Raw genomic sequence first — 15910 nt, forward strand, 5'->3', positions numbered from 1 at the left:
ACAAACGATGTATGACCACAGTACTTGTATGCAAATATTAAAATAATAAATATTGTTGTTAAATAAATAGTTGAGTGGGAGGTTATTTTCAGTGAGATTTCACATGCCCTGGTACGAGAAGTTATAGATAATAGAAAAACAAAATGTAATAACGGAAGTGACCTTGACAGTAGCAGGATAGCTAGTAAGAAGGCGTATAGGATATTTTGTACAGATTGTCATAGAACACAACAATACATGATCAAGTATGAATGTTTTTTAAAATTGGAATACTGTATATTTTTGACTTAAAAAAAAAAAGGCAGAGCAGAAAATCCGCTGTCCTGGCATTTCCTCCTGCCTGTTAACTTCCTGCATCTTTCAAGGGTCTCCTCTTGTTTCCTTCCCATCCCTGAAGTCATTCAGCTCTAATTCTTTGTCACTCCCTGGACTCTGTTTCTCTTTGCTTAGCCGATTGCTAGGATAAACTGCAATATTCTTCAAAAGACTGCCTTGAGATTTATGCTTATCGGCGAGGGCACAAATCTGTCACCCTGCTGCACTTCACATCCTCGATGTGACCATATAATTCAGGCTGTATGCAAATTTACCGTCCTGTTTGATCTGGAAATGAGTATTTTGATGTTCGTGTTTTCTTTTGCCCTTGGAATGTGAAGGGAAAGGTGAGTACTTGGGGAAGCCCACATAGTCACAGGGAGAAACTGGAAACTCTGCACATCAGAGGCTGAGATCAAGAATGAACCTGACTTACTGGAGCAGTGGTGGCCGTTGCTCTAATGTGTTGCCATGTTTGCTCCATTATGTAAACTGATGACTTTATTAACCACTTCCACTATTTATTGCTTCACCATTGTCGCTTAAACTACCAGTAATTTTTTTTCCCCACCGTCTACTTACCTTTTTCACTGGTATTAGGTCTGACTTTGCACTCCATCTGCCATAACATTTAAGCTCTTTCAAGGCCTGCTGCTGAAATCTGAGGCATCCAGGTTCCATTCACTCATCTCCTTTCCAGCCGACCGCTGTTGCATGTGGGTGCCTCGACACTAGGAATCTGAAATTCTTGTCGTTGAATTCAGTCCCTCTTCACATACTCTTGTCATTATGTCAGTCATTCAGTTTGGCAGCTTGGTGCGAGAGTGTGTCCACACGGGGGTTTGTAACACCGTTCTGATTTTTCCTACCTCAGTGACTTTGACGAGATGCTGATGTGTGAGGACATTCACAAGCAACGGAAGGGACTCAGTAAACACAACCAAAATAAAAAGTAAGTCCTTGACAAATCTTAGAAATTCCAATTATCTCATAGAAACATAGAAGATAGGAGCAGGAGTAGGTCATTCGACCCTTCGAGCCTGCTCCGCCATTCAATGAGATCATGGCTGACCTTAAAGTTCAGTACCCCGTCCCCGCCTTCTCTCCATAACCTTTAATATCCTTATTTTGAAGAAATAGATCTAATTCCCTCTTAAATAGATTTAATGAACCTGCCTCTACTGTCCTCTGTGGCAATGAATTCCACAGATTCACCACCCTCTGGGTCAAGAAATTCCTCCTCATCTCGGTCCTAAATGGTTTGCCTGTTATCCTCAAACCATGGCCCATGGTTCTGGATTTTCCCATCATTGGAAACATCCCATCTGCATCCATTCTCTCCAGACCTGCCAGAATTTTATGTCTCTATGAGATCCCCCCTCAATCTTCTAAACTCCAGCGAGTACAATCCCAATTTGCGCAATCTTTCCTCATAAGTCATTCCTGCCATTCCAGGTATCAGCCTGGTGAATCGCCTCTGCACTCCCTCCATTGCAAGAACATCCTTCCTTAGATAAGGTGACCAAAACTGCACACAATACTCCAGGTGGAGTCTCACCAAGGCCCTGTACAGCTGCAGTAAGGTATCCTTGTTCCTATACTCAAACCCTCTTGATATGAAGGCCAACATACCATTTGCCTTTTTAACCGCCTGCTATACCTGCATGCTCGCCTTCAGAGACTGGTGTACAAGTACCCCTAGGTCTCTCTGCACTTCCCCATCTCTTAATCTATTGCCATTCAAATAGTAATCTGCCCTCCGGTTTGTATTACCAAAGTGGATAACCTCACATTTATCCACATTGTAGTGCATTTGCCATGGATCTGCCCAGTCCCTCAATTTATCCAAATCACACTGGAGCTTCCTGACCCCCTCTTCCGTGCACACAACCCCTCCTAGCTTAGTGTCATCTGCAAATTTGGAGATATTACATCCAATCCCCTCATCCAGATCATTAATGTAAATTGTGAACAGCTGGGGTCCCAGTACAGATCCCTGTGGCACCCCACTGGTCACCGCCTGCCACTCAGAAAATGAGCCATTTATCCCAACTCTCTGTCTTCTACCTGCCAGCCAGTTCTCAATCCACATCAATACTTTTCCCCCAATCCCATGAGCCTTGATTTTGGAAGCCAGTCATTTATGTGGGACCTTATCGGCCTTTTGGAAGTCCAGGTACACCACATCCACTGGCTTTCCTCCATCTATTTTACCTGTCACCATCTCAAAGAATTCCAATAGATTTGTCAAGCACGATTTACCTTTTGTAAATCCAAGTTGATTCCGTCTGATCCCTTCTCCGCTAGTCATATGCTCTGCTATTTCATCCTTAATAATGGATTCCATCATTTTGCCCACGATTGATGTAAGGCTCACTGGCCTATAATTCCCCGCTTTTTCTCTACCCCCCCTTTTTAAATAGTGGGGTAACATTAGCTACCCTCCAATCCATGGGTACTGATCCTGAGTCTATCGAGTTCTGGAAAATAATTCTTAAAGCATCTGCTATCTGAATGGCCACTTCCTTAAGTACCCTAGGATGTAGATTATCAGGCTCTTGGGATTTATCTGCCTTCAATTCCATCAATTTCCCCAAGACCATGTCCTTAGAGATACTGATTTCTTTCAGTTCCTCCCTTGCATTAGTCTCTATGTTTTCCAACATCCTTGGGAGGTTATTTGTATCCTCTCTTGTAAAAACAGAACTAAAGTAAGAATTTAATTGGTCTGCCATTTCCTTATTCCCCATTATATATTCCCATGATTCCGACTGCAAGGGACCTACTCTGGATTTCGCCAATCTTTTCCTTTTGATATATTTATAAAAGCTTTTGCAGTCGGTTTTTATATTTGCATTAATGAGATTGCATACTTTGCTGAAGTATTCCTGGAAACAAACATTTGGTAAAGCTCTGAGGACGTGTATGACTTTGGCTTCAGATATGGTGCAGATGATCTTAACAGCTGATTCAGAGGAGTGTTTTCCAATTACATAAAAGATTTCTGTGCAAGCTTAGTTTCTACTTAAATAAATGTGGAGCTCACTTTCTTGGATGCTTCCTAAATCTTGAGGACCCATAAACATTGGGGAATGCTGTGATTACCATTTTGTAGATGTCTGCCACCTTTATTACAGTACCAGCAACCAAGGTTCAAATCTGATGCTGTCTGTAAAGGGTTCGTACATTATTCCTGTGTCTGCGTGGGTTTTCCTCCCACTGTTCAAAATGTACAGGGTTGTAGGTTAATATGGGGCTAATTGGGCAGCATGGGTTTAAATGGTCGGAATCGACCTCTACCCCGCCAAAAATATTTAAAAAAAAAAAAGAAAATTTAAACTCTTTGACAAGGGAGAAAGATAGATGTTCAGAAGATGCATCATCGTCAGCCTGTGTTGTGTATTTGTTTGGATACCTGCTGGAATAGATCAAGATGTTTTGTCATGCTACAGTATTGTGTCTCTCAGTTGCAAAATTACCTGTTTTTTCTCCCTGTCCATTGATACCATTATCTAACTGAAAGCTGTCTACCTTAGCAATTCTGATTTATTCTTTAAAGCACTGCAATTGATTTCTCTATTGCTGTGCGAGAACAGAGAAAATAAACTTGCATTTCAACACTCAACCATGGCTTAAGATCCATGGAGATGTCTTTGGGTGAAGAGTGAGAACAAGAATTAATTTAATAGTGATGTGCCTCTTGGATGAATGAATGGCTGACATTCACTATCCATATTTTCCTTGGGCTAAGTATTTGAGAGGCATTGGTGCTAATTGCCTTGGCAAAAGTTAGGCTCTTCTGGATTGCTGTATTTTATTTGTTTTATTTGCAGAAGGCAGGTATATGGACCAAACATGATTGAGGTGCTTGTAAAACCATACTTCACGCTGTTAGTAGAAGAGGTAAGTTGAAATGGTCCTTCCCCCCCACAGTGATTTTTTTTATTTGGGATGAGGGGGGAGGGGTGGTCAGGCAGATTGTAAGTTGAGTATCCAAATCATTGTGCTGTGGCAGGCCGATATGTAGAATTGGAGTTCCAGATTTGTGATTGGATAGGAGATTCATGACCCTGAATTCATTCTTGCAGCGTGACCATATGCAGGTGATGATTTTGCGCTCGGTGGAGGAAAGGCTACTAAGTTTCCTCTGCGGCAGAATTTAGTTGTTGGTTGTAGGAGAAAGCTACTTACTCTCTTGCTGTTAGAGGGGGCTCTTCCCAAAACATGTGGGGATGGAAAAACGAGACCTGGGTCGAAAAAAAATTTTTTTGCTCAGAAATGAGTGATTTCTTTGTTGAAGTCTGATCGCAATTTTAACTTGAGATTTCACCCTTCATCCTAATAACTTGGGTCAAATGCATGGGCAGTAAAAGTCAAAAATCCGGACTGCTCGGGAGATGAGGTCAGTTCGGATTTTTCAGATTCTCGGGCTGTACTTTTAAAATTCAAATTTAAAGGGATAAAAGAAGAGTTGAATTGGTAAATGTTGATAGTTTATTAATGAAACATTTAATACAAAGTACAAAAAAATATATTTTTGTTTACTTCTGTGTACCAATGGCGCTTACACATGCATGCAAGCCCTTTAAATTTAAGAAGTTGGAGAGTTTTCAAAGTCCAGATTCTTGGGTGGTCCTGATTTCTGCCATCTAGATTTTTGAACTTTTACTGTATAACAATAAGATATCCTACTGTGTATGTTAGTATGAACAGGGAGAGGTCAGTGCTATGTTGTTTGATCGTGATTTGTCTAACAGCTGGGCGACCAAAGTAGCTTTGATGCGCTCTCTGTCGAAAAGGTCAAAGTTACTGTGTCTGCATCCTTGCAGATGGACCACCAGCAGCTATCACAGTAAATGACTCTGTGGATGCCCTGACTTGGTTTGGGTGCTGGAGAGTAATTTATTTGCACTGTAACTTGGAACATTGAACAATGCAGGTAAAATGAAGGTGACGGAGCCCAGCAGTAGTAAAGCTGTAAGAATGGTCTAATCGAAGGGTAAAGTGTGTTTTTTCCATTTCTAAGTTGGATGCTGAACTTTCATTTTTTTTCTCTCTGTTCCAGGTCCTGAATCCTTTTTACATTTTTCAGATTTTCAGTATTATACTTTGGATCATTGAGGAATATTATTATTATGCAGCATGCATCCTTTTAATCTCAGTAATATCCATTGGTATATCCCTCTACCAGACACATAAGGTACATCGTTAAGAAGTGAATACTGAGGTAGACGTTGTGTGCATGACCTGAAATACTGTTCCTGGAACTAAAATGATTATAATAGCTATTATTATTTTAAACTTGGGAAAACAAATGAGGTTATATCAGGAAATAGCAGCATTTGGATGTTTGCTTAATTTCCCCCAATTTCTAGAATACTTCTAGGCCTGTTCATTAACTTGCTACTTATTTAACTTTGAACATTGTTTTATTGTACAGTGTAATATGAAAATGAAGTGTTAACTCTATTGGTAAAGTGCAGGTACATGGCAAATATATAAATATTGTGTGTAGGAATAAGAGACATGTACTCAGATTTCTAAGGATTTGACAATTGTTGAGGTGAAATACTGGTCAGCACTTTATTACAATCAGCTGTTTTGTGATAATTTAATGTTAGAAATGGATTTCCATTGAAAGTGTATATATTATCAATCTAAATCTGCAATCCAAATGCAGAACGTTTCCCACATCCAAAATTCAGTTCACTGAAAAGTTCAATTATCCCAACTTTTTTTTTGGTGGCGACATGATGTCACAAGTTGAAAATAAATTCACCAAACCTGCTTATGTGGGGCTCTGTCATTCTGTTGGTGCCAGCTTGGTAACAACAGAGCTCAAAACCAGCCAGGAAGACAGCCGCTGAATGGCTGGATGTTGGCCCGGAGAAGGTGAGGCGTCGGGGATTGGTGACGGCGTTGGGGAAGTGTCGGGGAGTGGTGACGGCGGTGGGGATTGGTGATGGTGGTGGGGAAGTGTCAGGGATTGGTGGGGCGGAGTCGTGGATCTGCATTTATTTTATTTTGTAAGCAGAGACCATTTTTTTTGGTTAAGAAATAGACATTATTTTATGATTGAAAAGTCTTCAGGTTTTTTTTGTTGTTTAGTCGCTGATACAAGTATTCTACTGGGCTGATTAAAGCCATTATTCGGTTAGCTTAAAAATTTTCAGTTAACTGAAAAAATGTCCAGTCCCAAGCTTTTCAGATCTGGGGAAACGTGCTGTAATATAGAGCAGGTAAAAGATAAAGATAGGGAAGGAAATTGCATTCTCTTGCACTTTCAAAACAAATTGGAATGCATGAAGAAAATGGGTGTTGGAGTGAGGTAGCTGTCAGATGCTTCTGGCACACGGTTTATTAAATACACAACACAGTCTCTATTTGTGGACGATAGAATCACTCATCCAGGATGACAATCCTAAGCAAAATTTCTAGCTTTATTGAAAGCTCTACAGGAATGTGGATGAAATTACATAGTTGAAAAATGGGAGATCGTTTTGATAATTTGCTGACTTTGAGATCACAGAATGCTGCTCAAGCAGCAGCAGTAGAGTTGAGTCCTTGCCCTTTGAGCTTGTGGATTAAAGCTGTTTATCAGAGACTTCCTCTATCCTGTTGCGTAGTGCTTATTCTTTGTACAGACGAACAATAATACTTCTGCCATTTGATCTAATTTTTTTTCAGACCTTGTAATTCAACATATATTTACCTTGCCTTGTTTTTTTTTCACACCATAAATCACATTAGCCATGATATATATTTACCTTGCTGAGGAAAACATCTTGTCAAAGAGATAGAGCTCATAACAATGAGAAAATGTTTGTACACAGCTTTTCCCCTCAGAAGCTGGGAAAAAAATTGGAAGTTTCTATGCACTCATAGTGTAGTTTGAATCTTATGTCCGATGAGAGCAATGAATGTTTTCAATTCTTTAATCAGAATTGCTTTTGGTTTTGTGGCTGGTGGTAAATTTCTTGGTCATTATGATTCACTTAAGTGATTATTAAGCTGTTAAAGTGAAGAATTTCAAGATAGAGCATTGATTGTATCTTTTTTCTTCGTGTAGCAAAGTGTGATGCTACGGAATATGGTAAAGTTGACACTTAATGTACAGGTCCATAGAGAAAGTGGAGGTAAGTGACTGATGCTTATATTCTTATGTACAAAAGTGGAACAGAACATCAGCTGGACAGTGTATATAATTGATAATTAATTGTAGAAAAGTGTTTTGCAAGAAACGACATTACAGCACAGGAACAGGCCCTTTGGCCCCTGATGTCTGTGCCAAATTAAACTAATTTCTTCTGCATGCACACGATCCATGTTCCTCATTCCTGTGTCTATCTTCAAGATTCCATTATTGTCATGTAATAGTGCAGAACCTGTAAAATATTACGGGGAATTGCCTTCTGTCTGCAGACAGAGAGTTGCCATTAGTATTGCCCAGAACCCCTTGCAGTATGAGAGAAAACAAAGCAAAAGAGAGTCCCTTCAGGGTTGCTGAGTGTCTGTTTATTCATCTCCAGCACTCCTGCAGCCGCACGGACTTCTGTTTGATCAATCGGTAGCCTGAGCTTCAGATCCAAACCTCTGACCCGATCAAGAAACCATTGGCACCCTAGGCCCTTTGGGAGCCTTTCCTGCCCTCTTCATCCGCTTAAATCCTGGTTCCCATGAGTCAGGTTTATTCCTGTGTTTTCGCCTGCTTCTCCTCAATGGAGGGAGAGAGGGAGAGGTGGGTGTTCTCCCTTTTTCTGGTGCCCTGTGCCAGTCTGCTGCTCCCTTGGAGGCTGCGACCCCTTGAGGCTGGTGGCAAGCACAGGAGCTGCCATCTTGGGCACAGAGGCATTAGGACTGGGACTGAACCCTTCTGAGCAGAGTGCATCTTCACTCTCTACTCTTCTGGGTCCACAGCAGTGGCAGTACTGCTGTTACTACACCTCTAACCATGCAGCTATTTTAGAAGCCTCTTAGACCGCTACATGTTTGTTCCACCATTGCCCCTGGTAGCCTATTCCAGGCACCTACCACTTTCTGTGTGGGGGGAGAAATCTCTTACTCCGCACATCTTAAAATATCCGCCCCCCCCCCACCACACCTAAATCCACATTCTAAACAACAAGTGAGCCTGAGCCAATGAGAATATCTAACTCCGAACTTATTGGATAAGATACTGCCCAATTTAACACTGAATTTTAGAAACAAAGAACTTCTATGCAGTAGGCCCTGACATCACTGAGGGAACTGATAACCGCTGCAGCGTTTGATGCACACAAGCAAGTGTTAACTCGGATTTTAATTGGATATGAGCTAGGCTGTATCTTCTGTAAAGAATTTGTATAGCACCTTTCATAACCTTGAAGAATCACAATATATTTAACAGCCAAATTTGTATGGTTGAAATGTATTGAAGATGGGATCAACTTCATTATCCTCCATGATTGAGCAACCTGTAAAATTACCTTGCCTTAAGGCAAGGTGTTGTGAGAATATTTGCGGATGTTAAATCTCATCTTGGCGCCTCACAGATTGGTGGGCAGCAACCTCCTTTGAAGAAGATCGCAGAGCCCACCTCACTGACAAAAGGCAAAGGAGGAAAAACCCAACACCCAACCCCAACCAACCAATTTTCCCCTGCAGCCGCTGCAAACGTGTCTGCCTGTCCCGCATCGGACTTGTCAGCCACAAACGAGCCTGCAGCTGACGTGGACTTTTACCCCCTCCATAAATCTTCGTCCGCGAAGCCAAGCCAAAGAAAGAAAGTGCTCAAAGAAGGGGAGTGAAAGAAATCCAAGCAATTGTGATAACAAAGTCTCTTATTCTTATGAAATGGCAGAAAACCTGTGTTTTGTAGAAGGAATAATGGATTCCTGACAGCAGTTACCAGATGATTTCTTTTCATATGTGTATGCACATATGCACAGCTGCTCTAAAGCCATTGCCTTCAGTCTTCTTCATAAACTTCCCCTTCCTTGGCCTCATTTCCTCCCCAACACTCTGCTGTGCCCCAGAATGAAGCCATTTGTTCATGATCTTGGTGTCGTATTTGAATGGAATCTCTTTCCCAAGCATTAACTAAAGTTATCTTTTATTTCCACCTGCATGCCGCCTGCCCCAGTGCTCATGAATGCCTCTGGATTCGACCGTTACAGTGCTCTCCTTGTCTCCCTTCCTTGTTTAGTGCTTTACACTTGGGGTCAATCAAATATCTGCTATTTACATTCTCACTCAAGTCCTGTTAACCCATCTATTGCCTGGTAATGTATGACATCCAGTATATTTAAAGACCTCTATTTTAAATAAGGTTTAAAATTTTCAAAGTCCTTCATGAGTTTACTTTTCCCTATGCTCTCCCACTACCACCCCCCAACCCCCTCACACCTTTCAAAATATCTGTGTTCTTCCATTGTGGAATCATTGTGTTCAAGAATATAATTATACCAACATCTTGATCTATTTGCCAATGTCTTAAGTTGGGGAATTCCCTCCCTCAACCTCTTCACTATCTCTGACCATTATCTCCAAAATCTCCTTGTGTGTCAAAGTTTTAATACTCGTTAATGCTCGTGAAGCATCTTGTGATCGTTTCACTCTGTTAGAAGTGTAGTGTAAATTGAATTTGCACTTCAGCTTGTTTTACTGCCCTGATCTGACAACTTTCAATGTTGAGAGCACAAACTGTTTACTATTCCCCATTTTGTGCCCGTACTTCACGGTGTGGAACTTAATATGAAAAGTAGTTGATATTAATGGACAGAAGGTTATAACTGTCATTTTAACAGAATATATTCATAAATATGTCCATTGTGTGCCTTTACCTCTGCTTGGTTTGCAATTTTATTAGAACTCACTGATATTTGTGGTTTGAAATTAGCTACATCACTCAGTATAAAGATATTTGGACAATTCCTATTTCACAAATTATTTTTATGTGCTATTAATGGTAGCTTTTTATAGGAATTTGGGAACAAGCACGTTATATAGTGTATGATGATTGTAAGCCTAATTTCTATCTAGCAATGTTTATTTACGCATTCTTTCCAAGTAATCATTTGTGATAACCATCTGTTTTGTAGGTTAGGTTGTAAATTAAGTCAACTTTGACCAAGTGCTCTTGCCATTACCACAGCCTTAATATGTTCTTTCTCGTTTGCCTTTTGTACTCTGGTAATGAGCTGACTGGTTTTTTTAAATCTATATAACAGAAGAGGAAGTGATAAGTTCTCAGGATTTAGTACCTGGTGACTGCATTGTGATACCTGAAGATGGAATTCTTGTTCCATGTGATGTAGCACTTCTAAATGGAGAGTGCATGGTCAACGAGAGCATGCTTACAGGTAAGAAGCCAACAGAATCATTCTCTGCTCTCAGCTGATTGAATCTGTAGTCCCTTTTACATAGACTCTTCAAGGCGGGAATATTGTGTCACTCCGTTCTGTGCAAAGGGTACGAACGCGGAATGGGCAGTCATTGTAGTCCTGCCTTTAAGCTGGAAGCGGAGGTAGTTGCACTACCGAATCGATGTCGGTGTAAAAAGGACGAGCCATCACATTAGATGCTGACGCTGCATTGCATTTTAACGCCTCCTTTGCTTCTGGAATGCCGGCATGCTTTGTAAAATGGCACACTGGGGCAGCATTGTGCCAGTGTTGTTTGGTTCAATGTTTTTTTTAAAAAAAAGCAAAGCCAGCTTAATGACTGGTCTTCTTTACAGCAGTATTGTGGGATTGTGACCTTGTCTTGTTTCCTCTAGTTCAGTCTCTCTTTTCTCTGTTCTTTCTGTCTCTTTTCACAGCCAAAATCAATTCTCATCTTTCCTCTAACCATAGGCAATTAACACCCTTTGTTTCTTGGTTGGTCCTCCTCCCACTCTTGCCCCTTTCTCTCCCAGTCTCTATTCAAATGCCTGCCTGCTTTTTGGTCCTACCTTGAAGAAGGGCTCAGGCCCAAAACGTCAGAAATATATTTGCCTCCTATGGACGTTGCGAGATCGGCTGAGTTGCTCCAGCATTTCTGCGTGTTTTTACTGCAATCACAGTGCCTGCAGACTTTCACGTTTCACTCTTCCCAGGTGCTGGTCCTTTTCTACCAGTCTCGACTAACGTTATCCTTATTTTTAAAGCACAAACTTTTTTTGATCTTTTATTTCAATCTGTGGCTGTTGCTGGTCGGTGTTTATTGCCCCTTCCTAATAGATCCTGAGTTCAGCAGACAGTACCCAGCCTGCCAATATATAATGTCCGTTCAGACAACATCCGTGGTCCTGTAAGATGATAAGAGTTCAGAAATCCTGATTGGAGAATGAGACGTAACCAGACCTAGTGAACGCAACAGCTTCCTCCACCCAACATGTCTCTTGTACACAAAGTGATGCCTCCCATTTTCGTGATCCCGACTGATTTTCAGGCTTGGCATTTCTGGTGGATGTTATGTCTCATCTGAACAACCTGAACTTGCAACTTCAAGGATTGTTTTTTGATAAATTATCGTCAGTTATGATCATACATTGCACATTATGTACTTCAAGCAGACATTCGAAAAATTAAATTACGTAATGTCTGTGCTTTAATATTTATTTCATTTGTGGAAACATCATTGCAATCCGCCATTCAACTATTGACACATCGTCCAGCCCACACATGGTAAAAGGTTGCCCCTGGTTTAAATGATTAAAGACCCTTCTTGTTCTCTCTTTTTCAAGCTGCTTTAGTCCCCACCCACCTACCTTTCTCTTTCAGAGGATCACACACGAAGGATTACCCATAATCTTTTTGAATTATAACAGGCTCAGGGGTATTTCCTGCTCACTGCTTTTGTTTCTTAGGAGGATAAATTAGGAATTGCATGTTGTAGGTGGAGGAGCAGGTCGCGTTGAGGAAACAGGGAAGCAGAGAAGTGGCAAGTGAAATACAATGTCAGAAAGTGTACGGCCATGCACTTTGGTAGAAGAAATAAACAGGCAGACTATTTTCTAAATGGGGAGAAATTTGAAAACTCCCAGATGCAAAGGGACCTCAGAGTCCTCATGTGCTGAAGGTAAACTTGCAGGTTGAGTTGGTGGTGAAGAAAGCAAATGCAATGCTGGTATTCATTTAAAGAGGAATAGAAGAGCAGGAATGTGATGTTGAAGCTTTATAAGGTACTGATGAGCATTGTGAACAGTTTTTGTCTTCTCATTTAAGAAAGGATGTACTGATGCTGGAGAGGGTTCAGAGGAGGCTCACAAGGATGATCATATGAGGAATGTTTGACAGCTCTTGGCCTGTACTCATTGGAATTTAGGAGAATGAGGGGGGATCTCATTGAAACATTGATTGTTGAAAGTTATGGACAGAGTAGATGTAAAAAGGTTGTTTCACATGGTGGGAGAGTCTAGGACAAGAGGGTACAACTTCAGGATTGAAGGATGTCCACTGAGAACAGATGCAGAGGATGGTAAATCTGAGGAATTTGTTGCCATAGGGCATTGTGGAGGCCAAGTCATTAGGAGTATTTAAGATAGAGATTGATAGGTTCTTGATTAGCCAGGGAGGTTATGGGAGAAGACCAGGCATTGGGGCTGAGTGCGGAAATGAATCAGATCATGATTGAATGGCGGGCAGATTCGATGGGCTGAATAGCCTATTTCTACTCCTGTCTGTAATGGTCTTATGAAATGCTTGAAAAAGGAATACAACCAAAAAAAAATTATTACTGTTGGGTGATGTTTTGCCAGGTGAAAGTGTACCAGTAATGAAGACGCCGCTACCTATTCAAAATGTGATCTATTCCACTGAAGAACACAAACGGCACACACTTTTCTGTGGGACCCAGGTTTTACAGTCAAAGAGTTACAGCACGGACCAGCAGGTTTTGGCTGTGGTGGTGAAAACAGGTACTGCTTGGTTGAAGAAGGGCTCAGGCCCGAAATGTCAGTTATATATCTTTGTCTCCTATGGATGTTGCAAGACTGGCTGAGTTCCTCGAGCATTCACACATATGAGAAACAATACATATGCAGGACAAGGATAATGGCAGGAAAAGATTTTAATCTGAAAGTTAATGGTTTCACAGGAATTTGCTATGCTACCTCATTTTGTATATAGCCCACAAGCACATTATTTATTAGCACCATAAAATTTGTTGTCCAATCAAAAACAATACAACCAGGGAACTATTTCTAAAAGATGCCAGTAAGAATCCTGGAAGTTGAAGCAGGGCTGCATTCTGCTGACCTCGAAGTGGTGGTGGGTGGGGGGGCGGGAAGAGATAAAAGGATCAAAGAGCCAAATCCTTGTGTGGTTTAGGCAAAAGTAAAAACATCACATGTAAGGAACGATTCAAGCAGCAACTACAGGCAGAGAAATTAGTAATGATTCAGGTGGTGACTGTTTACCAAAGGTGAAAGAAGCAAGAAATCTAATAATGTATACAGGCCCTCCCCAGCTAATGACTGGGTTGGATTTTTACAGATAATTTTAAGTCAATTTTGTCCATGTTAGAAAATGCACAAAAATCACTGGATCTGGTAACCATACCCCACATAATTGTGATGAATAGAGTCGAAACCACACAAGAGTGAAAAGAAAGAAAATCCCACAAAAAGTGATAAGGGAAAGGAAATAAGTTTTGCTCAAAGCTATAATTACCCACATAATGCAATTCTACAGGCAAAGCACTTTCGCAAAGATCAGTGGTTGGTGACTGATGCTTGTAATGCTCCTTTCTAGACAAAGGCCGCTTTCATTATTCCTATTGAGGCGTGAGGAAGCAGCAATGTGAGTGGCTGCTTTATTGGATTGAATTTTTTTTGCTGATAGAGGAGAAAATTGGAAAAAAATTGTCATTTAGCTGTGATACCAGAATCTACAGTGAGTGTGTCTATTCTATAAACTAGTGCTGCCAGAATATTGTGCTCTATCATCAGCTTTGCGCAGATTTCTATTTCTTTTGTGTTTAGACAATTAATTGCATGTTTCTCTTTCTCTGCAGGCTTTTGCACAAGTAAAGGAGAACTGATCAGTTCAATTCTATATCCTAAACCTTTGGGATTTATGTTCTACAAAGATGCTATGAAGTTCATTATCTTTCTTGGAATACTCGGTAAGTACTTTTGTTTATTATGTTGGGAATAACTTTTTTTAAAACTTAAATTTAGATATCCAGCAAACCTATGCCGCCCAATTACACCCAGTGAACCTAATACCCCTGGTACGTTTTGAAGGGTGGTAGGAAACCTATGCAGGTCGCGGGGAGAACGTACAAACTCCTTAAAGACAGTATGGGATTCGAACACTGATCCCAATCACTGGCGCTGTAACACCATTGTGCTGCCCCTGTTGTCCCTTTGACCTGTGCAATTGGGACCCGTTATTTCCTTCTGTTAGAAAACAGGGCATAATCTTCTCCTTGCTAAATACCAGATGAGAAGTGAAGGCCCAAGCAATCTATTGGAGCCAAACTAGATGCTGAGAATTTAAAACCAACAAAGCATTAAGCAAGTGAGCCAGATCTATGGAGAAAAAAAATCAACATTTCAGATCAGAAACTCCTCATCAATTCTGCAATATTGACTGTGTTTCTCTTTATGCAGGTACTACTGGACGTGCTGGATTACTTTGATTGTTTTGCCCTCCATTAGTAAAAGGGTCTCATTTTTAATAACACAGATTCCACAATGCTAGTATCTGAATTTATTACATTAAGTTTCATGGTCTTTACAGTAGAGATGATGATCCTTGATTAAATTTAAATTTGGATGTGCAGCATGGTAACAGGCCCTTTCGATCCATGAGCCTTTGCCCCTTCAAATACACCTCTTAACCTACAACCCCTGCATGTTTTTGAAGGGTGGGAGGAAACCATCGCACCCAGAGGAAATGGGGAGAACGTACAAACTCCTTGCAGAAGGTGCTGGATTCGAACCTAGTTCACTGGCGCTGTAAAAGCGTTGTGTTAACCACAATGATCCAGATTTAATAGGTTAAATAAAGAATCTTCAATGTGAGAAGACTCAGCATAAATACTGTGTTTTCAGTTTGGGAGCTTAAATTAAACCATTGAATGAGAAATGAGTATAGATTCTTGCTCCAGGTTTCTGCTGTAAAGCCTATGCATTCCTCTCAGGGGTCTGCTTTGTTGTGACATTATTCTTCGCTCTTCAACACTCAAAACACCTCAGTTGGTAATGTGTCAGTCAATGCCTAGAGGCAAGCCGGAGAAATAAACAAAGTGCAGTTAGGATGGAGCTACATGTTACAATTACACGTTCCTGGCTGCCTCGGAGAGCAGAAGATGTGGTATAAAGTTATCAATAGATTTAATTTAAGACTAACTATTTATGTTTTTTTTTTTTGCAGCTTTGATTGGGGATATATACAGCATCGTGATTCTAGAAAAACAGAGGGTGAGTAATTTGAAACTCTTGTCTTTATTTAGTCTAGCACTGCAATTTTAGACGGTGAATAGACAGTCCAGTCAATCCTTCTTTAATCATTTTGCAAATCCTCAATTCCAAAAGGATTGTATGAATCAGTGAACCGGTGCAGACTCGAAAGGCCAACGTGGCCTGTTTCCGCTCCGTAAATGGTTATATGGTTATATGTGTAGCAGT

At 40.8% G+C, this 15910-nt stretch overlaps 1 protein-coding gene across 5 annotated transcripts in view; it reads left to right on the forward strand.

Moving 5' to 3' along the window:
• The window catches only part of atp13a2 (ATPase cation transporting 13A2), a 96135-nt gene that overhangs the window by 50317 nt on the left and 29908 nt on the right, over positions 1–15910 (forward strand). For 4 of the 5 annotated variants that reach the window (XM_069918923.1, XM_069918924.1, XM_069918925.1 and 1 more), the window contains exons 7-14: positions 1185–1267; positions 4149–4218; positions 5381–5515; positions 7385–7451; positions 10524–10655; positions 13034–13192; positions 14290–14400; positions 15657–15703. In XM_069918923.1, coding sequence (XP_069775024.1) covers positions 1185–1267; positions 4149–4218; positions 5381–5515; positions 7385–7451; positions 10524–10655; positions 13034–13192; positions 14290–14400; positions 15657–15703 — 804 coding nt within the window. Of the gene's footprint in view, positions 1–427; positions 663–1184; positions 1268–4148; positions 4219–5380; positions 5516–7384; positions 7452–10523; positions 10656–13033; positions 13193–14289; positions 14401–15656; positions 15704–15910 lie in introns of those variants that run through there. The other variant, XM_069918928.1, reaches the window with a different exon arrangement.

Source organism: Narcine bancroftii, chromosome 2 (genome assembly GCF_036971445.1).
Source record: "Narcine bancroftii isolate sNarBan1 chromosome 2, sNarBan1.hap1, whole genome shotgun sequence".
NCBI lineage: Eukaryota > Metazoa > Chordata > Chondrichthyes > Torpediniformes > Narcinidae > Narcine > Narcine bancroftii.